The 24,466-nt window shown below is 43.9% G+C and overlaps 1 protein-coding gene across 2 annotated transcripts in view; it reads left to right on the top strand.

Annotated features, from left to right (window-relative positions):
- Positions 1-11,300, top strand: part of TMEM132C (transmembrane protein 132C) — a gene marked incomplete at both ends in the record, with an annotated part of 160,905 nt that extends 149,605 nt beyond the window's left edge. For both annotated transcript variants that reach the window (XM_080355361.1, XM_080355362.1), the window contains 4 exons: positions 682-887; positions 1,286-1,559; positions 2,556-2,747; positions 10,101-11,300. In XM_080355361.1, coding sequence (XP_080211487.1) covers positions 682-887; positions 1,286-1,559; positions 2,556-2,747; positions 10,101-11,300 — 1,872 coding nt within the window. The remainder of the gene's footprint in view (positions 1-681; positions 888-1,285; positions 1,560-2,555; positions 2,748-10,100) is intronic.
- Positions 11,301-24,466: the final 13,166 nt, after the last annotated feature.

Genomic DNA, 24,466 nt, shown 5'->3' with positions numbered 1-24,466 from the left:
AAATGAGAAAACTCAATGGTCTGTAAATTACAACATTGATTAAAGAAGTGATTACTGATATAACTCTTACATGACTATGATAATGCTTGCTTATATTTCAGGACAGCATTTACATGTTAATGAAAAATCTACTGCAGTGTTTAAAAATACTTTACAGCTTTAATCAAAATGTAAACATTTATAAACAGATAATGTTTATTGTGGAGGAAATAAGGAGACTTCTGTTACTGTTTGGTGGATGAAATGCACTCCGGAGCCAGCTTTGTCTTGAAGACCAAAAGCAGCATCACTCAGCAGGGCAAGGCTTGGATTTGCTACTTGATTCCACTGGGACCTGTATGGGTTCATTGGGTTCCTCTTGACCAAGCTGTGAAGGAGCCTCGCTCGTTATAAATTCCCCAGCGCTGTGATCTGCAAGTGGCATAACAAACCAAAAATCAGCCACCAGCTTCATCAATACTATCCAGTCTTTAGGCATCTCCAGCATAATTATGCCTCCTGAGCCAATGGAGGATTTTTGTGTTCAGCTGCTCCCTTTGTAAAAGGCTATCATTAACATGCATAGAGAGAAGGGAGCCTTTTTTGTTTGTTTTTGGTTTTGAGATGCCAGGGTTGCACTTTGAGCTTGTTTTGTCACAGTGATTACTTTTTCTTCTCTTTTTCTCTCTTCCCCCCGCTTAGGTGTCTGACAGATGTGACTATGTTTTTGTCAATGGCAAAGAAATGAAAGGCAAGGTGAACGCGCTTGTGAACTTCACGTATCAGTACCTTAGCGCTCCTCTGCAAATCACAGTCTGGGTTCCCCGCCTGCCCCTTCAGATCGACATCTCGGACACAGAACTCAGCCAAATAAAAGGCTGGCGTGTCCCCATTGTCTCCAACAAAAGGTGGGTTTGAATTGCTAAATTTCTTGGGTGTTTCTGTAAAATGAATGGAGTTGATTTTAACTCTCAGCAAGAACAGCTGCAGCAGCTGCACCCAAAATGCAGCATCTTTCCCTGAGGAACAGCAGGACTGGAATGCCCAGCTTTGTGTGTGTGTGGGCAACAGAGTACGGTGTGGTGCTCTGTGAGGTCCACTTGCAGAGTAGCTGCTCAGACATGTCAGATGCAGAAGCGCCACAGTCCGTTCATCATGCTGGGCAGCCATGAATCAGCAACGGTCCCGACACAACAAGCGGGAGGGCTGCTTTTTGAGGGGGTTACTCTCCATTAGCACTCCAACGTTAATCTTCACTAATATTCTTGAAAACATTTCTTTGTGCTTCATTTTTTTAATGAAAAAGACCCACCAGAGACAGCGATGATGAGGATGAAGATGAGCGAAGAGGAAGAGGGTGCACCCTGCAGTACCAGCACGCCATGGTGCGAGTCCTCACGCAGTTTGTAGCTGAGGATTCCAGCCCTTGGGGCCAGCTGAGCTACCTGCTGGGCTCAGACTGGCAGTTTGACATTACAGACCTGGTGATGGATTTTATGAAACTGGAGGATCCTCACGTTGCCAAGCTCCAGGAAGGCAGGATTTTGATCGGGCGAGAAGTAGGAATGACAACGATGCAGGTACAGTGCTTGGGAATCCCACATTCTGCCATTCCCATAGAGAACCTGCGTGTGGGCATAAATCCAGAACAGCGCTCTGCTAACTTGAAACAGGATAATTTCCCATTACATTCCTGTGAGCCTCTAGAGGGTGACACGCAGCATTAACCCAATGACAGGGATCTTCAGGACAGGCAGCACTTCCAGGCCCAGTGAGGAGCCAGAGCTCTTGCCCCCATGGATTCGGGTTGCCACAAGTCAGCTCATGGTCGCCATTCTGACTTTTGGAGACACAGATCTTTGGATTGTGCCAAGTTTCTTTTGACTTATTTAACCATTAATTAAGGAAAAAAAATGTACAACCTGGTTAATAACCCTGAAAGGCACAAGTGGCCAACACCACATTCCAGTTCTGCCGCAGCCGAATCCTGACTAAACCAGTGCACAGAGTGGATATAGCTAATCTAGGCTGTACATATGAGATAAGGAAGGTGGAGGAGAAAGTATGAATAAGAACTAGATATCCCTAGTTCACTGAAGATAGCAGTATAGCCTTTAGTTGCATTAAAGGGAAGGATATCTTGCTACCTTGATGTTCCATCAGAAACAGAAAAAAAAGAGAAATCAGAATTTCCAATTAGAGAAGTGAAGGACAAATGCTAGATGTTACTAAGCTCTCTCTCAAATAGTTGGGAAGTAAGTCTGATAAGCTCTTCCATACTGGAACACAGAATAACAGGGGAAGAAAGGTTTGGATCAGCTCTTCTAGTGAAATAATGTAAATAACACAAGTGAGGTAGTAGAGCTGTCAGTATTGGATGCAGTGTGCTCAGCCATAACCTCTGTGCTGAATGTTTTTCCTGCCCTGCTAATGAAATCAGACTGCCTTTTCAGTGTGCTCTGCCATTTCGTTTCTATGCATAAAGCTTTGGAGACAAGAAAGGATGATGACCTTAAGAAAGGTTATTTTAATTGATCAGCCTTTTCCTAAGTTGATTTTTTTGTGTTTCTCCAAAGGTTTTGTCTCCTCTGTCTGACTCCATCCTGGCAGAGAAGACAGTGACTGTGCTGGATGACAAAGTGACCATAACAGACCTGGGGGTCCAGCTGGTGGCTGGGCTGTCGCTCGTCCTGCAGCCAAGCGCAGCAACTAGTCGGGCTATTGTGGCCACAACCATTGCCCAGGAGCTGCTTCATACTCCTAAGCAGGTAGTGTGCACTCCATATTTACTGTTGTTGCCTTTTGGGATGGGACAGTGTTTTATCAATGTGAGGTACAGATGATAATTCATAACAAGTTTAGAAATTAGGCTTTAAAGTATGGCTGTAGTACCTGTCCATGTCAGTTGCTTTGGTCTAGAGGTACTCTGGAATCTGCTTCTCATTCCTTACCTTCAAATATGGACTTAATCTGCAGTAAAAGTTCTGACTACACTGAAGTTCATCTAATTTATATTTTTAATACCCTTTATTTAAACGATGCAACATCTGTTATGTTCACAACACAGGCAGTCTTTGTACAGTGATCCTTTTTTGCCAAGCCAGAAACCACAGAGCTTGGTGTGTCACAACACTTTAATATTTTGAAGAGCTATAAAATAGAAAAGAAGATTGGAGAATAGCAGCAGATCGAGACAAACAGTTGCTCTGGAACAAACTAAAATCCAGGGTCAGTAGCAGTGGAACACACTGTATGTTCATTGTTCTTTCAGTCAGTTGATTTGAAGAGTGGAACTGGGGACCATGCAATTAACTCTGTCCACTGCTGCTCCTCTCACAGAAACTGTATTTCATCTTGCACAGATAGGGAGAGATCTCAAGTTTTATGGCCCATTTTCGTCATTATTGCTACCTAATTTTCTGGAACATAAAAATAATTTAGATTGTTTTATAACTTAGTGACAGGAAAACGTCCAACCTAGAAGGACATGCTGCCCATCTGTTCCATTTACTGCATCCTGTAAACATAAGAATCTTATGTCATTAACCCATTTATAGCCTTCTCCAGGGCTTAGAAGCCGTGTCTGACATATTGCCTTCAGACAAAGACGGTAAAAGCAAAGCTAAAGCATGCCTAACCCAATTCTGTTATGTAGGACAGAGCACCATTTGTCCTACAGCATCGTTGGAAAAATCATGGCTTTGATTGCAGATAAAAGAGCTTGTGAATCTGGAAAGGTTGCACAGATATATTGTCAACTTGTCAGATTTATAGGTGATCTGTCCTGAGTATGCAAAGATATTTATCAACATCAGGTTATGGCATATTATGGCAGGGCATTTCAGTAGTGCACAGCAGGACATCTCCTATTGTATTGTGGCATGGCAATATGATATGGTGTCACTACAGGTGGCAAGTTATGAAATAATACAAAGGAGTGGAAATGTGTAAACGTGGTTTGTTTTGAAATGTTTTGTTGAAGCTGATGTTCTTTCGTAAGAGAATTTGCGTTGCCTCAGAGCGGCACGTTTCGGGCACAGCAGTGGCTGGGCACGCGAGGCTCTGGCTCTGAGCAGAGCCTTCTGCTGCTGGGATGCTGGGATGCTGCTGTCCCTCTGGTCCCTTCTTACAGACAGTACTAGTGCATCATGCTCACTGAAGATACCAACTGGAAAACAAGAAACAAGACAACATCAAGCACCTTTTTCTTAGCAAAAGAAGTTTGAAATCTAATGTTTCTTCCCCAGACTCCACCTGGGAAAAACAGCAGCAGGACCTAGACTCTGTTAGAAGGCAGTGGAGAACCTTCTCTGCACTTGGATCTGGAACACCCTAGGAAGTCTAGTTGCTTAATAGCAATCCCCAGCTAGTCAGTTTTTCCCACTCCTGTGCACAGCGTCTTGTGTCCCGGTTTCCTGCAGACACAGAGCAGCGTGTTCTTGTGAGTCCCATGGAGTCTCTGCTTCTCCTCCCAGCAGCTCTAGGCTGGAGCCTGCCCATCCCCGTCGCTTCTGCTTGTCTTCCCACCACCTCCTCTTCACCAGGAGAAGTGTCCCACCCACTTCCCGACGGCTTTGCTGGGAACATCACCCCTTGCTTTGGGGAATTTGGGGAGGTCAGTTCCTGCTCAGGCACCGTGAGGGTTTGTGGTCCTGGTCAGTGTGGATCCTGAGCACGGTCCTGAATCACCGGGACACTTGGGCAGCATCCCAGAGGCCTGAGCTAATTCCACTTACTGGGAAACTCACTTTATACCACCATCCTATAAACCAGTCGTTTGTTCTCTGCTATTACAGATCTTTCAATATCATAGGAATGAATTCAGTAGTTTTGCGATGACTTTATTTCAATGAATATAATGACTAAATTAGTTCCTTGATTATAATAACTGCACCATGTCTGCGTAAGTAGCACAAAGTAACCAAAACAAGAGTCCTGAAAAGTTGGCAGTTTCTCCAAATATTTAGCAATCTAAAGAAGATAAGCTTTTTTTTTATATACCTTAAGTTAAATATCTTTGGCTATAGTTGGGCAACTAATTACCTGAGGTGACCTTGAGGCATGCCGAGCCCATACTTCCTTTCTGTAAAAATCAATGAGGAGCTCACTGGCACTGCGAAGCAGATGAATGGTTTAGGTGCCTAAAAATAAATGCAGATTGCCCAATTTTTAAATATCAAAGTCGGAATATCTTCTGAAAGATTGCAAACCGTAGCTGTGAGCAGTCTATTTGTAGTGGCCATCTGCTCAGGTAGGAAAGCTGTTCCACTTGGCTTGCTGATGGCTGTTAAAATCAACACTGCTGTCTTAGAGGCGTCTCCAAAATGTAGATAAAAGAAAAACCTACAGTGTTTGAGTGTCTTCTGATCTGAGTGAGCTTCAAGGACTCTTAAATTTCAGCTGGCTCTGCAGGGAAACTCACAGTCATATCATAGCTTTTCATCGCTGTAGGGTACTGCATGTGGGCTAATGAACTGAAATGGGAGAGTTGGGGCAACAAGCTGGAGTTGCTTGCACGTCCCTGCCTGTTGGATTGACATGGCACTGGCCTGGTTTAACTTATGTCCTTCATACAAACTAGTTCTGGGAGTTCACTGACATAACTGATATTAGGAGTATTTTTAAGGTATGGATTCATTACCCCATTCTGGCAGTATAAATTACACTTAAATTGTGTTTATACCTTCTTTAAACTGACAGCACGATGTAATGGCTCACAAGTATGACAAGGGAATTAAGCAGCATGGGAAAGGGAGAAAGTATGTATTGTTAGATAAGAATCTGGATTCTTCCCTTGCAAATACAAGCAAATTCCCACTGGAAAGGAGTGTCGCATGAGCAGATTGGACAGAAAGGAGAGAAAGAAATACACAGTAGGGGAATGCATGGTTTGAATTAAGATCTGAGTCTTGGCTGCCTTTCATTCCACATCATAGTGATCAAGCCTAATTTTTACTACACAAGCCACAGGCTTAAAAATAAATGCATCTATAATACTTTGATATTTCATGTGATAAAATTGCTAGGGAAACCCATATCAGCATTCAGGTCCCCAGATAAAACAATCAGAGCTGGTCTAATAGAAGCTGCTGAGAACAGTATTCCCTTGCCTTTTTATGAGGGAGGGATGTATTTATTTTTTGCAGAGCCATCCATTTCTTCCCTTTGGTGTCCCGCCACACTCCAGGACTATCACAGCTGACCCCAGCAATTGAGGGTTTATTCACAAATACTTTTATTTGTGCTTTAGTGAATCAAGGCCATTAAAAGAGCTCTTTATTCTAGGCATGGAATAAAATCAAATATACTGATCAGTCCTCACATCTGTGTTTCTAAGCAGCAGAACTCTCTAAAACACAGCCAGTCCCACACACTTTACTCCCCTGTGTTTTGCTTGAAGAATACAGGGTAGCATGCCCTGGTACCAAGCTGGCCCCAGTGTTTTGGGGAAGCTTTGAAGAACACTGTACAAACTCGACGACTGTGATGCTGCAGATGAGCTCAGTGGAACATCCTAAGATAAGCAGACATTCGAATGCTGGATGATGCTTTAGAGAGCAAAATAATCATCACTGTGGCAACTCGTGCAGCTCCCAGCGCAGTGGGACTCAGTCTCTGTGTGATGGGCTGAGCTTCCCACCCAGCTCTGCTTTGTGCAGTCGGGTTGCCTTTTGGAGTATGAACCTCCTTGTTTTATCTGGGTGGAACAGCCATAGCCAGCAAACAATAGTGTTTGTGCTGACTCGTACGGCAGAATTTGAAGTGTTCCAGGTCAGGCAATACAGAGCTCCTTGGGGACTGTTGCTTTCTATTAGTGCCGTATTACTTCTGTACTCTGGTAATATCCCCTTTATTTTACCCACCTAAAGGTAACAAATGGATAACAAGAGAGATAAAAGTACTCAGAAAAAAAGCAAACTGCGAATTTATGCAGAAAGACTTATTAAGTGGCATCTTTGGACTGAAAAGCAGCAAAGTAACTCAGGGCCAGGAAAGGTGGTGGAACTGCAGCAGATCAAGAAGAGCTGGTCTAATGTGTAGTGGTACCTGGAATGGAGGAAGAGAACAGCAGAGGCACAAGGGGAAATATAGACAAAGCGTGTCTTGATAAAGAAAGTTTTTAATAAGCATAATATTTGATAATCAACACTGGTTGTGGGAAGCAGTTTCTTCATCGTTCGTTTGTTCTGAGCGTGCAATCGAGTACGTGTGTGTGTGTGTGTCCGTGTGTATGTGAAACAGGAAAAGTGGAGGAAAGAAAGATTGGAGAGCCCAATAATCCCTCAAACTATTTGTTTATGCTTGATAATTAATGAACACAAGCATTTGTCACTTCAGTGTTGAGGGCATCAGACTAGGGGCAGCAACTTTGTAGGTAAGAAGGCTCCAATCCATCTTCATCAGCTGATGGTAATTGGAGAACCCTGTCAGAGACTCAGAGGGGATTTATTGATGCGGCACATCAGATTTGCAGAAACAGCTCTTTGAAGGACAGGATACTAAATCATTTCTTTTTTCTTTCTTTTTTTTTTAGCTTTTCAGAATTTATAATCATGTGGAGAATTCTCTTCCTTTACCTGCCTTCAGCCTTCCTTTAACAACGTGAATGAAAGGAGATGATCTGGTGCCAAATAGAGTTTTTGGGCTGATACAATATACTTTGGCAGGATTTGAGATCTTGTCCCTCTTTCATTTGTTTTCTTTCCCTTTTAATTACTACTGTCCATAGTACAAGCATGACAATGTTGTGCTGTATTGTAAAAGAAATAATAATAATAAATTGGTTCTTCCTAAGAAATAAAGGTCTCTTGGAAACAAAAAACCTCAATGCTGGTTGAAAATAATGGCCAAGCTCTTGCAGAGCTCTGTTATCTATAGTAAATCACGTGTGTGCCTGGAAATTTTGGCTGACTGAGATTTCATTTTTCTCTGTTTCTGCTTCATAAAAGCAGGAAGGCAGAATAGTGGAGAAATAGTGTAAAGAATACAAGTTATTTTGAAGTTGCTTACCACTTTGTCCAATTCGAGCCATTTGGGCTACATTTTTCCATGCTGGATACCTCTTAACCTGAAAGGTGCCTGAGGGCTGTTAAAGCAGAAAGGAGACAAGGTAAGAAAATCAAACAGGGATGTAAATATCTTGAAGAAGACAGGAAAGGAGAATATATGTGTTCCAGTCCAGTGTCCAGGCAGAGACCCCAGATCCCTCAGAGGTGCTATTTACCACCAAGAAAGCCTAATTGCATAGCAAGGGCTGTAATCAGGTCTGGGGCTCTGCACCATGAGGTATGTTGTGTTTGGCTGTTACAGAATGCAGAAAGGGTTTAGTAATGTCAATCTTTTTGTAGAGTTGTGGAACCCTGGGAGTCCCCAGCGGAGCTGGGAGGAGGCACAGACCTCGTAATTTCCAACCTTAACTCTACGATATTCTGTGCTTATTTTCTCATTCTGCTCTCCGAACGAGAGCACTGCGGGCAGACAATGTCAAGCCTGTTGCGATATAGGCTTGAAATGATGCTGGTGGTTTTGCTTTCCATAGGTTGATGAAAAGTCAGCGAATCTTGCAGAGCTCCCCATGGTACGCAGGGCTGATCTCCTGGTTTAGGCAGGAGGGCAACAGGGTGTTGAATTGCCGCAGGAGCTGCATCTTTATCTCTCTACACATATCCATTAAAAAATCCTTTACTTTCCCACGTCTGGGTTTGCTCTACTGAAGTTTTCTATGATATAAATTTAAGCTGTGCCCTGCAGCTTTGTGTTTCTGTCTGCTCAGCCATTTCAGGTTGTTTCTCTAATGAAGGATCGGCTGGTTTCATTTCCTTACGCAGTGCATTTGAATCACCGAGAACTTTGCCATCTTTCCTGTTGTGCCACCACATTTTTCTCCTGCCAGTCCCTCAAGCACTTGCTGATAGCACTTTGGAAATCAAATATTTAGTGTAGACCAACCTTGTGCACAGCTAAATGCCCCTTGCTGCTTTCATTGAAAAGCTTTGCATTTAACTAGAAGGGTGGCAAGTCCCTGTGTTTATAACCATAGCGTAACAAATTGTAGCCAATTGAAAACCATATTAGGCTGTAAATTTGCATTATGACTGGACGTTAACAGGGTGGCAATGTTTTTCCCTGATGGTGATTTTCAGCCCAGTTGTCCCGATGTACGTGAGTGTAAAGGTATTAGGGCTGTTTGCAGTTTAGGTGTGGGAAGGCAAGAGCTTTGGTTTTGTGTGAAGTTGCAGGATGACAATCTGCCTGCACGTCTGCTGGCGGAACAGGACAGACATAAAAACAAAGAAATCTCCCGCAAAGAAAGCTACTGAGACGTGGAGAAGTAAATATCTATGTCATCTGGATGGGATTTCAAATGGCGAAGAGCTGACCTCTAGCTTTGTATTTGCTTCTAATGATGAATCCTAACAGTGCTACCTGCAGAGAACAAAGACGCTCCAATTAAATCCAGGCCATTTGGATTTTTATTGTAGCAATCAGACCAGAATCCCCATCCTCCTCTCCTTGATGTAGAAACGCAGTGGACTTTTTAATTATCTCAAGGATAAAGTGTGCTATACTTAAACCTTTCTCTAGCAAAATGGCAATTGTTCTGTGAGTCTTTTTCTTTCAGGTGAACCTTCTGCTCCAACCATTTCCAAGATACTGTGGTAGCTCCTTATTCCTGCTAAGATACCTATGCCTTGTTTAATTTGACAGCTCCCTGTAACATCTGTGTATGGGAAACATGAGGAAAATACGTGTTCAAGTGCCTCTAGTAATTTTTCTGGTTTGTCTCTTTCAGCTTTTGTATGACAGAAATGACTTTCTTTATAAATCATGTAAATTGTAGCTTGTTAATGGGGACTTCGGTATTACGGACATCTCATATCAATTATTTTATATGTTCTTTTGCAAATCATTTGCAGAAAGGATAACAGTGGAACCTTTAGTGAAAAATGTGACCAATTTTCTACCCCGTCAGTTGAAGCTTGGTTTGCTTTAAGTGCAGTGCAGAGCCATTGTCTTCCATTTCCTCCTGCTGCCATTCAGAGCTGAGAGATTGATGAGCTGCAATGGGCTGAGCTGTTTTATTTAAGACCCTGTCTTTAACCATATCCCTCTCCTTTCAGGAAGCTGTAGTAAGCACCTGGATTCAGTTCAGTGACAGCTCTGTTACTCCGCTGGACATTTATGACCCCAAGGACTTCTCCCTTTCTGCTGTGTCATTAGATGAAGCTGTTGTCTCCATCCACCAGAACGCAGCCTTAGAATGGCCAGTTGTGGCAGCAGAAGGTGAAGGTCAGGGCACGTTAATCAAGGTGGACATGATGATTTCTGAAGCCTGCCAAAAGTCCAAGAGGAAAAGTGTCCTGGCTGTGGGGAATGGCAACATCAAAGTCAAGTTTGGCCAGAATGATGCAGACTCGGATACAGGTGGAGATTATGATGCTGATGAGATTGAAAACCACGCCAGTGACCGGCGGCACAAAGCGTCGGATCAGGACCGGTATGGCCAGGATGGACGATATTATGGTAGCTCTTCAGCAGAGCGAGAGGAAGGTGCCATCAGGAAAGTCGGCACCACAGCAAAATCTGTAATAAAAAATAAAGTCATTAAAAACAATAGGCTGGATGGTGGCAAACTCTCGGACGATAGCCAGCTGCAGAACATTCCTATAGACTTCACCAACTTCCCTGCTCAAGTAGACCTCCCAAAAGGCGATGGGGGCATGGAGGAAAATGACCTGGTGCAGACACCTAGGGGCCTTAGCGATTTGGAGATTGGGATGTACGCTCTGCTCGGGGTCTTCTGCCTGGCAATTCTAGTCTTCCTAATAAACTGTGCAACATTTGCACTGAAGTACCGTCACAAGCAGGTTCTGGTGGAGGGACAGGCCACCATGACTCATTCCCATGACTGGGTCTGGCTGGGAAATGAAGCAGAACTGCTGGAGAACACAGCAGACATCTCACCTCAGCAGGACGAGCACACAACTATTATCGACCGGGGCTCGGGTTGCGAGGAGAGCAACCAGCTCCTCAACGGCAGCGCTCAGAAGAACATTCAGAGCCAGGTTCACAGGAGCGCTGACTCAGGGGGCAAGCTCGGAAAGGAACAGAAATCTGAACCTTTACATTCACCGACATCTAAAAGGAAGCGGGTAAAATTCACGACATTCACTACCATCCCACCCGATGATGGTTGTCCTACTGTCAACTCAATCTTAAGTAGCAATGACGATGACATTAAGTGGGTGTGCCAGGATATGGACCTGGGGGACTCCAAAGAGATACGAAACTACATGGAGAAGTTCAAAGACAAAGTGTAGCTCCTCGCTGTTTTTTTGGGTTTAACCACACCTTGATGCCTTCAGTTCTACAGTATATATTGGGACAGAAGAAGGGGAGGGGAAGGAATCACCAGGAGAAATGGTGAGGCAGTTTTTATAATCAGGGAAAGAAATTTGCCAAACTGTCCACGGTTTGTTTTTGTTTCTCAGTTTGTTTTGTTTTTTCCAGCAGTTATTCTGCTACTCATGGATTTAGAAAGCAGAATACAAATAGCAGAAAGGAACAAGGAAATGGTCTGACCAGTATGATGAACTGGGCAAAATGAGGTGGTGAAAATTTGCTTTATGGGTCATACAAACAGTAATGATAGTAATGTTTCAAAGTACCAAAAATATTTGTAAAAATGAAAGAGAGGATATAAGAGCATGAAAAGAATAAGCGAGACACAAACAACTTGTGTGTATTTCTAATAAAACATCACAGTTATGGACATATGACCCACAAGGAGACTTTTTAGATAGTTACTGGAGCTGTTTCTTTTCATTCCTTCATGTGAAGGTGTGTCTTTGGTATTGCATATGAAGGAGAAAGAAATTACCTGCTATTTTTATTTTTTCGTTTGTCTTGTAAGTTGAAACAGAATAATTTTCCCTCTTGTATTTTTCTTTTAAATATCTTAAAGCCAGGAAGATTTTCAATTCACTAAGTTCACAGTGGACCAAGATCATTTTGTTTCTAAGTTAGCTATAAATGTCCTGTCGTTTATAAAATTCAAGGGATAAGTATTGACGGATAATTTCCATGTGATGTCTGTTCTGAAAGCCGAAGCCTCCGTTGTTTCACCCTAGCTAGAAATACGTTCTGTTTGGGAAAAGTATTCATTTTACTTTCAGCTTTGGATTGTTTCTTTAGTTGTTTGTTTTAAATTTCCACAACCAAAGTTCCCGTGTTTCACCAAGGGATGGAGGTGCTGTTTTATTTTAGCTTTTAGCAGTAACTGATGCCCCACTGGTGCATTTCATGTGTACCTGGAACTGACGCCATCACAGGCCAAATATGTACAGCCTGGATTTGGGGGTTTTTTTGCCAAGTCCGTGAATTCATGGTTTTGTTCTGTAATTCTCTGTTTATGCCAGTGTCAGCAGCTCTCGTCAAGCTCTGAAAGCTACAAGAATGGACAGAAAGACATTGATTGTCCCCAAACTTTGATTTCCTTGTGCTGGGAGAGCTGGCCTCTGGACAGACTGTTGGGAGGGAGGGAAATATTGCTGAAGCAAAATCAAGAAATAACTAGAGGTATTTTATAGATTTTTTTTTTGCCATTGGACCAGGTAAGGCTGAAAATTTTAGACTAGATTGTAAAGCTGATGTTTTGAATAGAAAAATACAAAACCAATAATAAATCTGAAGCAAATACAAGAGTCATAGAGTTGTTGTGTGAGCCGGCAGAACCGTGTTGACTCAGCGCCAGTTTACACTGATAGAGGATGCAGGTTGAAATCTATGCCATGAGGAAACCACTGTCATCCACAGGCTTTTGTAACTGAAAGGAAGATGGTATATCTAGCCTTTTGGAAAGCAGTATTATGTCCTGACTGTTAGCTGGAAGCACTTGCATTGTCCTGTCTTTACCCATGTATTTCTTTTGTTTTTTATTACTAAACTCAGTAGTTTGGTTTTTTTACTTGGACAAAGTCAGTCCTGCCACCCAGTAACATAGATGGACATTTTAACAAGATATGCCTAGTATGCATTGTAGACTGAAAGAATGTAATATTTATTTATATATGTTATACGAATTGTAATTAAAATGCTTTACATGGCTTGACAAATAACCTCTCTTTTCCGAGGGGAGGGGTCTCCTGTCATTTCTGTGTTGATGTTCTGCATCCACTGCCAACAGCTCAAACAAAATTTAAGCCGCTTTCCGAAGAGAGGAAAATAGAGATGTATGAAAGATTTGCACTGCTCTGACCCTTCTTTTGCGAACCGCTTCCCCTTCCCACCCAGCATGTGGTGATGATGATGGATGGCAGGAGAAGACAGCAGTCAGGCACAGTTCATGGCAGTGTCACTATTCATCTTGCTCATCCTCGTGCCTCCCATCAGCACGAGCAACGCCAGGGCCCTCCGTTCTGATGTGTGCAACTTTTGTGCAGCCCAGTCATAATTAATTACGTTGCTTCTCTGATTGATACAGTAGGTTCAGATGGGAGCAAGTTTCACTGAATCACAACTGACATGTACAAAGCACCCTGTATCCCAGAGGAGCCCACGCCGCTTTACAAGCCGAGCGCGGTGATGCATCAGCCGCACCTCAGGGACCAGTATATCTTCCCTGGAAAATGCAGGTGTCTCTGAGGTGAAAAAGGCACTTACAGCACAGAGCTGCAAAAACGCAGCAGCAGAGGAACAAGAGAGAGAGTGTGGAGAAAAAAATAATACATCAAGGTCGCAGAGAATATGGTTGTTCAAAGTGCATTTTTAAGAAGGCTGTTAATGTCCTGAAGAGCCCCTATTCCAGCACAGGCAAATGATGGCATCTCCAGTAACCCAGTGCTCCCCAGCACCTCCTGGGATACTGGTACAGCGCTGACTGGAGAGGAAAGGGCTATTTAATTACTAAAACACTGTTTCTAGTCCAGGCGCCCTGAGTTTGCTCTTTGCTTTTGGCAGCTGAGGCTTTATAGGATCCGAAGAGAAAAGGGTGTCTCCATCTGACATGAACAGCTGGCTACGGAGAGAAAATCTTGCGAGGAAAACTCCTCTTGCTCTGTGTTTCCATGATGACATGTGCATGTCTTCTATCTCACTGCATTGTCCAAGAAAAGTATTCCGTAGTGAATGAAAACATTATTCCTAATTCCCCTCCTCTCCAAAAGCTCAAGTGCTATTTTCATGAAAGAAAAAAGTGTCCTCATTGAAATTAAAAGGGAGGGAAATAAAAGTTTCCCATGAGAAACTACTTTGCAATTCCTTTTCAAAACAGTGATGTAAATTTTTGTTGAAAGACATATTCCTGTATTAACACAATTCATATTGGCTTCAACATTGCTGAAGAGGAGCACAGTTCTTCTGTTATGAATAGGAAAGTTATAGCTTATTCATTGTTTCAGTATTCATTGAAATAATCACCATATTTTGGGTTTTTTTTGTTGGCTGCATGTATAGTTCTCTGTTGTCAGTGGATTCAGACTTAGGCAGTTTGAAATAACTACCCTTTGGAAAAATTAATGTTAATATATAGCGATGATCCTTGTGACACTGGCCAATACACCCGTGATACCCCCTTGGGAGCCACATTAATGATTAGCCATATGTCAGTTCTCGGTGACAGTATTTTGTCATTATATTTCAGTTAGAAAAAATAGTCTCTGGATAGTCTCTCTGAGTGGGTGGTGTGGGAGGCTTGCAAACGTGGGGTCCATTGGCTGCAGCCCTGGGTCGGATGCTTGCTGTTTACAAATACAATGGCATTTTACACACACTGCACATCACCATGGACGTTTGTTACATTTCTAACTCACCCTTTAACTTTTCTGTGCCATAATAATCACTTTGCAAGTGACAATAATCACATGCAACATGAGCACGCACATGGCCAAAGGGGGTGGCTTAAGCAGCAGTTTCTGAGTGCTGCAGGACTCCGGGCAGTCACTGTGGTCACTTTCCCAAAGCAAATTAAATGGCAACATGACATCCCTGAAGCACATCACATGGTTTTCTCTGGTGGTTTTTTACTAATGTATACCTGTTATTGATGTCTTATAGTTCCTGAGTTATCAACTAGTGGACATTGGCAACATGGTGGGGTTTTAAAGAAGACACCTGAGTGCTGCCCATCGTAGTATGACATCATCCTATAGCAAAGAAGAAGAATTGCTACTCCAGGTTCTGTACCGTATATGTGACAGTAGTTGAAATATGGAAAATATGTTCAGACAGGGCATGATTTGTTTAACAAGCCCACACGATGCAAGGCCTGTGATGGTTGGAGGGAGGAAGACTTGGGAAGCCTCTCCATCCCAATCTCCATCCTCTCCATCCCAGCTCTTTTGTTAGTGACAACTACAGCTGCTTTGCCATGTGATAGAACTGAATTTAAGTGCTTCCCAGGATGAAGAGGTTGTTTGCCGCTGCCAGGAGAGCAGGAAGATAATGATCCCAAGAGTGCTTTGGAGACGTGGCTGGGACTGGGTCAATGCCACCTCTCCTGGCACAGCCTGCTCTTCCTCAGCAGCAGGAATTGTTTCATGAGTCTTGATATTTCCTTGGCTAACGCCTGCCAGCCTGTTTCTTGAGGACATTGCTTCAAACAGAGCAGCGAGAGCATCTCCTGCAGCCGAATGTACCTGCTGCCTTGGTCCGGGCTGGCTGAGCTGCAGGCAAATCTCGGCACTGGTTCTGTCTGGGCTTTCTGGAGGTCTTGAGCCCAGAGGAAGCTTAGAAGAAGCCATTGATTTTGACTCCTGTGACTCATGTCTGAACAGGAGCATGTCTTCAAAATCACACTGTCTTTGCAAAGGAAGACGGGCTGAATTTGAAGAGACAGCAGAGGGAATTATAAAAAGGGAAAAACTCAGACCTGCCTTCACATCTTATTTTTCTGAAGCTACAGAATATGGTGCTTCAGAGGCAGATACTGAAATTTTTCAATTTATCTGGTGTTGACCAAAAATTCTGTCACAGCCCAATTCTGAGCGAGCCACCATAAATGATCATCTCAGCAGGGAGGAAACCACCGGGCTGTGAAATATCATTTATTTGAGAAATTCACATCAGGTCAAATGCCAGGATTTACATTTCTTAAGCTTTGCTGTGCTGCGGTTACAAAGGCCCAGGGATGGGGTGCAGAGAGCTGCTCTGAACATCACTCCTGGCAACACGCCTGACTTGCCAGATGAGGGAATCTACGAGTGCCAGGGGCGCGTGGCTGCAAAGATAACACGCTGCAAGGTACATTTTTCTGTCAAGGAGCCAACGTGGAAATTCATTAATAATAATTTGCACTTAGAGGAGCCTTTCATCTGAGAAGCTCAGTGACTTCCAGTTGTTGGTAAAGGATAAAAATGTGAGCAGGCTGAAGGGGCCCTGCTTTCCCAAATGAAACGGTGCTGGGTGAGCACGTTCCTCTTCTCAAGGCTGGGAGCACAGCTGTACCTGGGCCTGGCTGCTGGAGAGAGGCAATTAGTGTGATCACCTGGTGCCATCCATAAGTAACGAGGAGGGCGAGTATTTGGGTGTTTGCAGATGGAGGTCAAGCACTGGGTGACAACTGTAGTGCAAGAGAAGGGAGTGTGTGGAGGTGAGAGAAGATATGAAGCTCTTATTTTGCTGTCAGGCTGCAGGCACAGAATGGACCTTGGTGGAAAAGGTGAGTCCTGCTTTGTTTGGTTTTGTCTGTTTTGGTGGGGTTTTTTTGATGTTACTACTGGGTTGTGTTTGTAGGGCTCATGCCTTACCTTTGGCAAGGGCAAGGTCACTGCTAAGGAATAAGGTGCCACTTTCCCAGTATATATGCATAGGAACACCTCATAGTGCAAAGTGAACATGGTACCTTCTGGATCAGATGCTGGATCCTGAATCCTTTTGATATGCCTTAACTGCTAAGAAGCCCATGTTCCTTCAACTGGGGAGCATGCTGACTTCCCCTCAGCTTCTAGAAATACTTTAATGTTGATTAAATTTGAGAGATTACCTGAAAAAAAGCCTTCGGTTTTGGAAAGCAAGGATGCTGTTAGTTCATGGTGCTACACCCAGCTTGTTGGGTTGGAAACAGCATAGTGTCTGCGTAAGTTTTTCTTCTTTCTTCCTTGCCAAGCTCCAAGGCCAAGTAGCCACAGCAGAGAGCATTGTTCTGTTTCGGAAGACTCCTAGGCTGGATTTCAGAGCTTAAAAAGTAAGCTATCAGCAAAAATGCAGCAGCAGGCAGAGATAATAATGCAAATTACCAAATAACTCTCCCTCTTGATTAGTTGTTTTGGACAAACTCAGACCCATTCTTTTTATGCTTATGCTAAGGAGGGGTTACAGCTCTTTGTGCAAGTGATGGTGTCAAAGCCAACTGCAAGTGTCTTGAGACAATCTGATGCTCAGCTGAGCTGTGTCAAGTTGCAAAGACACCCTGTGCGAATCACTCCCTTGGCTGCTGCAGGACTTGCTTTGTGCAGCGTCGGGCACGTTGCAGCCCATCGTGCATCTTTCTGGAGATGCAGTAGCATGTTTAGAGATACTTGGTGACTTTTTTTAGCCCTCTGTTTGCCCCTCAAGCCTGTACCTGAAGGTTTTTCAGGCAGCTGGTTTTCAGCGTGCTCTATGGCTGTGTAGGGTGGTGAGTGCAGGGACACCAAAGTCCCTCTGTACTCTGGCTGTAGCTTCTGATCCCTGCTGAGCCCTGTGCTGGGAGACGGCTGCAAGGGTCACAGCTGAGCTCCTGAATTCAAATAATGTGAGGAGCAACCCAATTCCTGGAAGCAACAGTGTAGTTTGGAATCCTTCATAAACAGATTGTGGCACTGTAATTACCTGGACGCTTTTGTCTGGCTACAAATGCGGGATAGGAGGGAAATCTTGGAGAAAGGCGTTTGGTAATTTTGCCACCATCTCACACGTGGCCTGGTGGAAGAGGCACCTGGCTGAGAAATGCCCATTCTGCTGTCAGCCAGATCAAACTGCTCGCTCACTGTTGTCTCTGTGGCTGGTGGATATTTAAAGCTGCCATCTAGCTTCCTGAGGTTGCGGATTTCGCTTTCAGCATCACTAATGAAAAGCCACTTGGCACAAATTCATGTTATTCAGATCTGTGGGCTGTGGGGAGAGAGAAGGTGGAAAGAGATGTGGACGGTTTATAGTGCAGAACTGAAGAATGAGAGCAGAGTCCTATGAGATAAAAGATGAAGACTTGAGATCTGTGAAGGCTAAGATTGCTTTCTGTAATGTGTATATAATTTCCCTGGTTGGGAATGATAATTTTCCCAGTTTGGGGATAGGATCTACACAACCCGTCTGAGGCTTAGCATGTGCTTAGGCTGTAGCTTAGCACATGCTTAGCACAGTTCCATTGCCTGGCTGTCTTCATGTGGAGTGGGAGCATCACCTAGGGCTGTAAATAAATAGATCATCTGGCTGTATGTGATAGTGACTTATTCTGGGTACAGTTCAAAATTGTATGTTTTCTAATGCTGGGGAAGATTTTGGTTTCTAAGCTGAGTTGTACAGCTTATGAGGCTCCAGCTGGACAAGCTGCACTGCAGGCAGACAGGCACCCAAAATGCTGCGTAGCTGACAATTGTCACTAAAGTGTCATTTAGTAGCAATTGCTATAGGAGCAGAATTATCTGCGGACTCTGGTTATGGTGACACTATACATCTTGTAAAACTGAGCTGAGGTTACTGTAAGATGAGACTCTATTAATTGAATATGATATTGCTACAGGGTCTGTTCATGGATTGTCTGAAAAGATTAACATTCTTTAACAGCAACACTTTGGCAAATCAAGGCACCATTTCCCATTCTTGCACTCCACCCCTGTGTTTTGGGATCTGCCATTTACTTTTTCCATCATCCTCTAGGTTCGTTGCACCATGTCCGTCAGCTTCACATGAGTTTTACACCCTTTTCTTTAATGTGCTCCAAGAATATCTTCTCTGCTTTGTAGGGCATTGTGTCTTATTGATTTAAAGCCCACCATTACCTGGAGTTGGCCTGACACTTATGGCTGAAGGGCAGATCCACAGACAAGTGCTTGTGAGATATCCAGCTTATCTCCATAGAAAGAAATTAAACATATAAGAATTACAAGTGTGTGACTCTAAAGTGGCCAGAGTGAATTATCACCTGTGATAATGTGCAATGATGAGTAAGTGCTGTGGTTCATCGTAGCAATGAATGGCTATGAACTGTAGCATTTCCCATTAAGGTTCCCAGAGCTTCATGTTGTGCAGGTCTCTGAGTACAGACCTCTTGTAAAACAGGTTTTTGGAGAGCCCTGCATGGTTCAGGTTCCCTCCTGGCAGTCCTTCAGTAGCATCATCTGGCCACGAAGTAATTGCTGTGGTAGGGCTCGTATTTATTCAGCTGCTACCTGTAGAAGGAGCAGATCAAAACAATTTTTTTCTGTTTAGAAAAGGCTAAAGACACCGAGGTTTGCTTGCTTATTCTCTTTGGGTCTCCTCCCCCTTCTACCTACATGGGAATGAGCTGGGCTGAAAAATCCAGCCTAGTTAAGCTGAGGTAGCTGGATGTGCAAGGCTAAAGATGCAGATGTGTCTCTTCTCAGTGTCCTTCTGTTTGCCAGCACAGGTGTGTGGTCCTGCAGCAAGTTATATTCCCAGTTGCATAAGCTACTGGGGAGTGTTGGGGAGGAGAAGCATGTGTGGAAAGGACAGAAAGAGGAGAGGAGGCTTGTATGCCTTCCCAGCTTTTGTTGTGTCTTATTTTAGTTCAGTATTTTCAATATCCTAATTTAAATTGCCCTTAGCTGTGGGTTTATGAACCTGGTTATGCTTTGATAAAATAACCAGTCCTGTGTACTTACAGGTTTTATTAGAAAGGTGAGCCAATAAATCTAAAATGAAATTGGCGTTTTGCTAAATGAAAGCAGTACAATTTCATCAAACTACCAGAATGGAATAATACAGCAATCAAAGGCTGCAATTAAAACCGAATCCATAAATAAGTGGATTGAAATTAACAATTTGCCAAATTAAACCAGCAGGTAATCAGATTCAGCGATAGGGTTGATGCTAAGAGGAACTGCTCTGTGTTGGTCTCCTTGGAAAAAACATATGGAGGAGCCAAGTCCTTTCAATAGATATAAAGCAGTGCTCTGGGCAGCACAGCCCTTCAGCTGGTGGTGGCATCAGCACATGGGAAGGGTGTGCAGGTGGGACATTACATGAAACCCTTCCCAGGGATGTGCCTCAATGCAGACGAATGCGGAGAATTGATTTGCCTGTATGTCTTGCATGAAGCTGTCAGGATGTGCAGCAAACGCGTGGCTTGTTTGGGTCTTGTTCTCTTTTACCATCAGTACCCTGACTCTTCCAGCAGACTTGGCCATCGGGGTAATGCTGGAGGAGTTTCAGGAGACAAGGTGACTGTTTCCCACCTCCTGCTTCGGTGTGCAGCAGGATCCTGCACTGCCAGCGCCAGCCTGTAGTGGCATGGGGAAGGTGATAATAAATGACCTCCTTACTTCACAAAACCTGCTCAGTTAGCAGCAAGCATATGTTCTTTCCGAAATACTCTGATAGCAGTGTGAGGGCAGAGAAGGGGAGGCAGCCAGGAAGCTTGATGTCAGCCTTCCAGCTGAGGTAATGGACATAAAAACCTCCATATGCTGATAAGTCACTTTAAGAAAAAGTATTAACCTAATGAGCCCCTTTGTCTTTTCTCTCATCAAGCATCAGTTGTTTCCTGCCTTAAATTAGGAAACCAGTACAGGTAATGTTGTAACTTGTGTTTTGGAGTTGCTAGAACAAGTTGGTTTGCCCTTTAGAGTAAATTCACTTGAAATTCTGTCTGAAATGTGTCCACTTTGTGTCTGTATGGACCAGGGAACTTCGTTGCACTAAGTTGGCATGGGGAACACTGGATTCAGGAACAAACCCATGGCCCTTTAGTAGGAAGTTCAAAATAAGGCAACCAAGATAATAATGACATTCAAAACAGGTTTTATTGGAAAGCAGGAGTTCACTTAGAGGTAATGCAGGAATTGCCCCAGGGCAAGGCGGTCAGTGGAGGTGGCTCACAGGAGCTGCGTCCGTGTGTTTAGCCAAAAATGGATGGTTGAACAAGGCTTGATGCAATTTGGGGTCTAAAAGGCCTGCAAATATGATTGCTGGCAATTTCCCCTCAGAGCCCTGTGGCTTAATTAGACAAGTTTAATTAGTTCAGTTCCATGCGGCATTGCTCATCTGCAGGAACTGGGGTTTCCTGAATCTTTCTCAGATATTGGTGGCATGATGGTTTAAAATGCAATTTGAAGGCTTTTGCAGAACTCTCATTATTGCGGAGCTGTAAGAAGTGACTCTCTTCAGCCTTGGGCTGTTAGTCAAAATTAAGATGGGGCTCACTGCTGGACGCTACAGAAGCTACTTTGGACATGAAGTCTTTCACTGATAAGTGCCTAAATCCTTTGGTTTAAATGGGAACTTGGTGTTCCTGGGTTCAAGGATGTGATCTAGTAGGAAACAGTTAAAATCGTAGCAAGCACCCAGTTCTGAGATAGTAGAATTCAGCTCCAGAAAATCATGATCCTTGAGCTCATCTCTTTGAGCTCTACATCTAAAAGAAATATTAGCAATTACATGGCAGAAAATCAAGCTGAAAGAACTGGACTCACTTGGCATCATGCAGTGCCCCATAGGGCTGGGCACTGTCTGTCCTGGGCTTCCGTCCAGAGGTTTCGTCAGTCTGATGCTTATGAAGAAAAATTCTAATGCATCTATTATAAGAAAAAGGTAGCTTTAAGATTTCAAGGTTAATTAAAACCAGACTGACAGCGGGGAAGATCGGGAGCTGGTGTATTCCTAAATAGCCAAGAAAAAAATTATTATATCAGGAATGTAAGTGCTTACTTGACGTAGTAAAGAGAGTATGGAGTGCAGAAGTCTTGGGCAAGATTGCAAGAGGAGATGAGCTGCTTAACCAGTGTCCGGACACCACAGACATTGTACGGCTGCTCTGCACCCAAGTGCATGCAGCGGGACTTGCCAGGAGATGGCACTCCAAGTATGGAATGCTGCATGTTCTGCAGTCCTGGCTGCTTGCTCCTCACCTCTTGGGTAATAGTATAATACAGACGTAGAGCTGATGGAGTTCTGTATAGTAAGTATAGCCTAAGGTTTTGTAATCAGATTGGCAGTTAAAGGAGGAACAACTTTAGGGATGATATAGGTGGAGTGTTGTTGATCATGTAGGTATAAGCTTAATTATTGTGCAAGTGCTTTTCAAAAAGGATCGTAGAGCGATCTGCTATCAAAGTAGATGAATTTCGGTACTGGAAGTTCCACACTCTCTTAAATCACTTGTGATGCATTAGGTAATAGAAGTAAAGTGACTTTTTGTCTAAAGGTATAATTCTCCTTGAAGCCAGCTTGGCTTGCGTTTAAAATCTTCATGAATGAAAAATGCCTGCCTCAAATGAAAACTTTGAGTAAAACAAAAGCTGTTTGGGAAAGTTCTGTTTTTTGGAAAAGCTGAAGGTTTTAAAATGCTTCAATGTGTAGCAAGTGGCTAGAATGACAGAGTGAGTTTCTGGAGAGATTCCGTGCAGCAGGTGAATGCTTTAGGGTTGATTCTGGTTTTTTATGATTACTTTTGTTTAGTCTTTAGGGATTTCTGATGGTTCAGGCAGCGGATGCACTTGTGGAGTCCTTGGGCAGCTTCGACTTGTGCTGTTCTAGTCTGACATGACCGTGGTACCCAGGAACCGCCTGCTTGGCGAGGATGCTGCTGATGCTGAGGGATGCGCATGGGAGGAAAGCTTATCCCAGAGAGGTGACTGCAGAAACAGAAAAGCTTGAGGGGAGGCAGGCAGCTCCCCTGCTGCTTCTGATAATAAAACAAAACACAGAGAAGCAGAAAGGGGTTTTGATCATGTTTTCCTCCTCTGCAGGATTTAAAGGTCTTTAACAAGTTGGCAGATGTTAGTGGAAGGCGTTTCCTGTGGCTTCGGGAAGAATCTGGACCTTGAAGGCTTAATAAGGGCTGACCTCTGAGGATGACAGACACGATGGAGCGGTGGGGGCTGCCGGCTCTGACCCGCTTTGCTTTGGTCTCGCACTTTGTACCAAAGAGTGTCTACATGACATTCAGCCAACCCAAGATACAAAAGCCTCGTAACGAGGTGGGTAGAACACATGCTGTTACCAGATGCCGTTTTGCCTGCTATGACCTGGAAACGGAGCAGCCAGAGCTGCACATCTGAGCTCTGGAGGGGACAGGAGAGCGTTAAACCCGAGTGTGGGTCCAGGTCTGTGCCTGCCCACCCGCTCTGAACACAGCCTGTGCCCGGCCCTGCGGGATCACTCGTGCAGACCCAGCCTTGCTTTTACTGTGGACTTTTGGATCTCCAGGGTTGCAGCCCCCTGTCGTGCTCAGCCTAGCCTGCATTCCAGTTTCTGCTAGCCAGAAATCCTTGCATTAGGTGCTTTAAAACAGTGAAAAAATTCATTAAATAGTGTAAAAAAGGTAACAATTTGCTCTTTTTACAATGAAGGGAAACTGAGTCTAAGATGCAAAATGACATTACAGAATGTGCAGGTGGTACCTACCAAATGTATTTTCAATGAGAAATACTCCCAGGTTCAGCCTCTGAGCAGCTCCATCTAATCAGAAGACCTGTCCCTTCTCCTTCCCACCTGAGATTCTCTTCAGAAAGGTTACTGCCACAATAATTCTGCTTTCTGTCACAGAGCTTTCTCTGTGCCATAAAAGACACCTCCTGGTGTGTGTGCTCCTCTGACACAGATACTTACCCAGCCCCTCAGGGCCAACCTTGTTTCCCAGCCTCAAAGCATCATCTTCTGTCTCCTTCATACATCATCACCAGCAACAAACAGATATTAATGAAATTCAGATGGAGAGAATGATTATAGTTGGTTATGTCAAGTAAATGGAAATGGTTTTCCCTCTTTGGTGTGAATCACACCCAGCAGTCTTATTTCATGACTGATGCCAACTCCCCAGGACTGGAAGGTTGTGACTAACAGCTGGTGTTTGTACAGAGTGATTTGCCTTGGCTGGAGGAAAACAGGCAGATAAATGTAACGTGATTTGCAGAGACGCTTAGCAGGGGCTTATCGAATGCGACCACCAGTGCCATTTGATCACCGCTGGGATCACCACCCCAGTGATGAACGTGGGCCCTTTGCTGCTTTGTGACCAACAGGAGCTTTTTGTACTGTCAAGTTCAGCTCCTGCTTTGGAGAAAGCAACTTCTCATCTGACAGTGCCCTGTGTATTCCCACTGTAAGCAGCATCAGATGCGTGTCTTGAATTCAGTCCCGAGGCTTTGATTTTGGAAGTAGCTCTGTCTTGTAGGAGAGAGAAAGCAGATTGCAGGTGGCTTGCAGAAGGCTGCCTGGTTCCCAGTGAAGACAAGCCTGGTCTGGGGCTTGTCTGGGGAGATGGGAGAGCTGCTGCTCGGGGCTCCCTGGGTCTGGGGAGGCCCAACCGCCCTGCATGTGGCAGCTCCAA

This window comes from Nesoenas mayeri (genome assembly GCF_963082525.1).
Source record: "Nesoenas mayeri genome assembly, chromosome: 17".
NCBI lineage: Eukaryota > Metazoa > Chordata > Aves > Columbiformes > Columbidae > Nesoenas > Nesoenas mayeri.
Note: the sequence above shows the minus strand (reverse complement) of the source record. Positions and strands in the feature narration are given on the sequence as shown.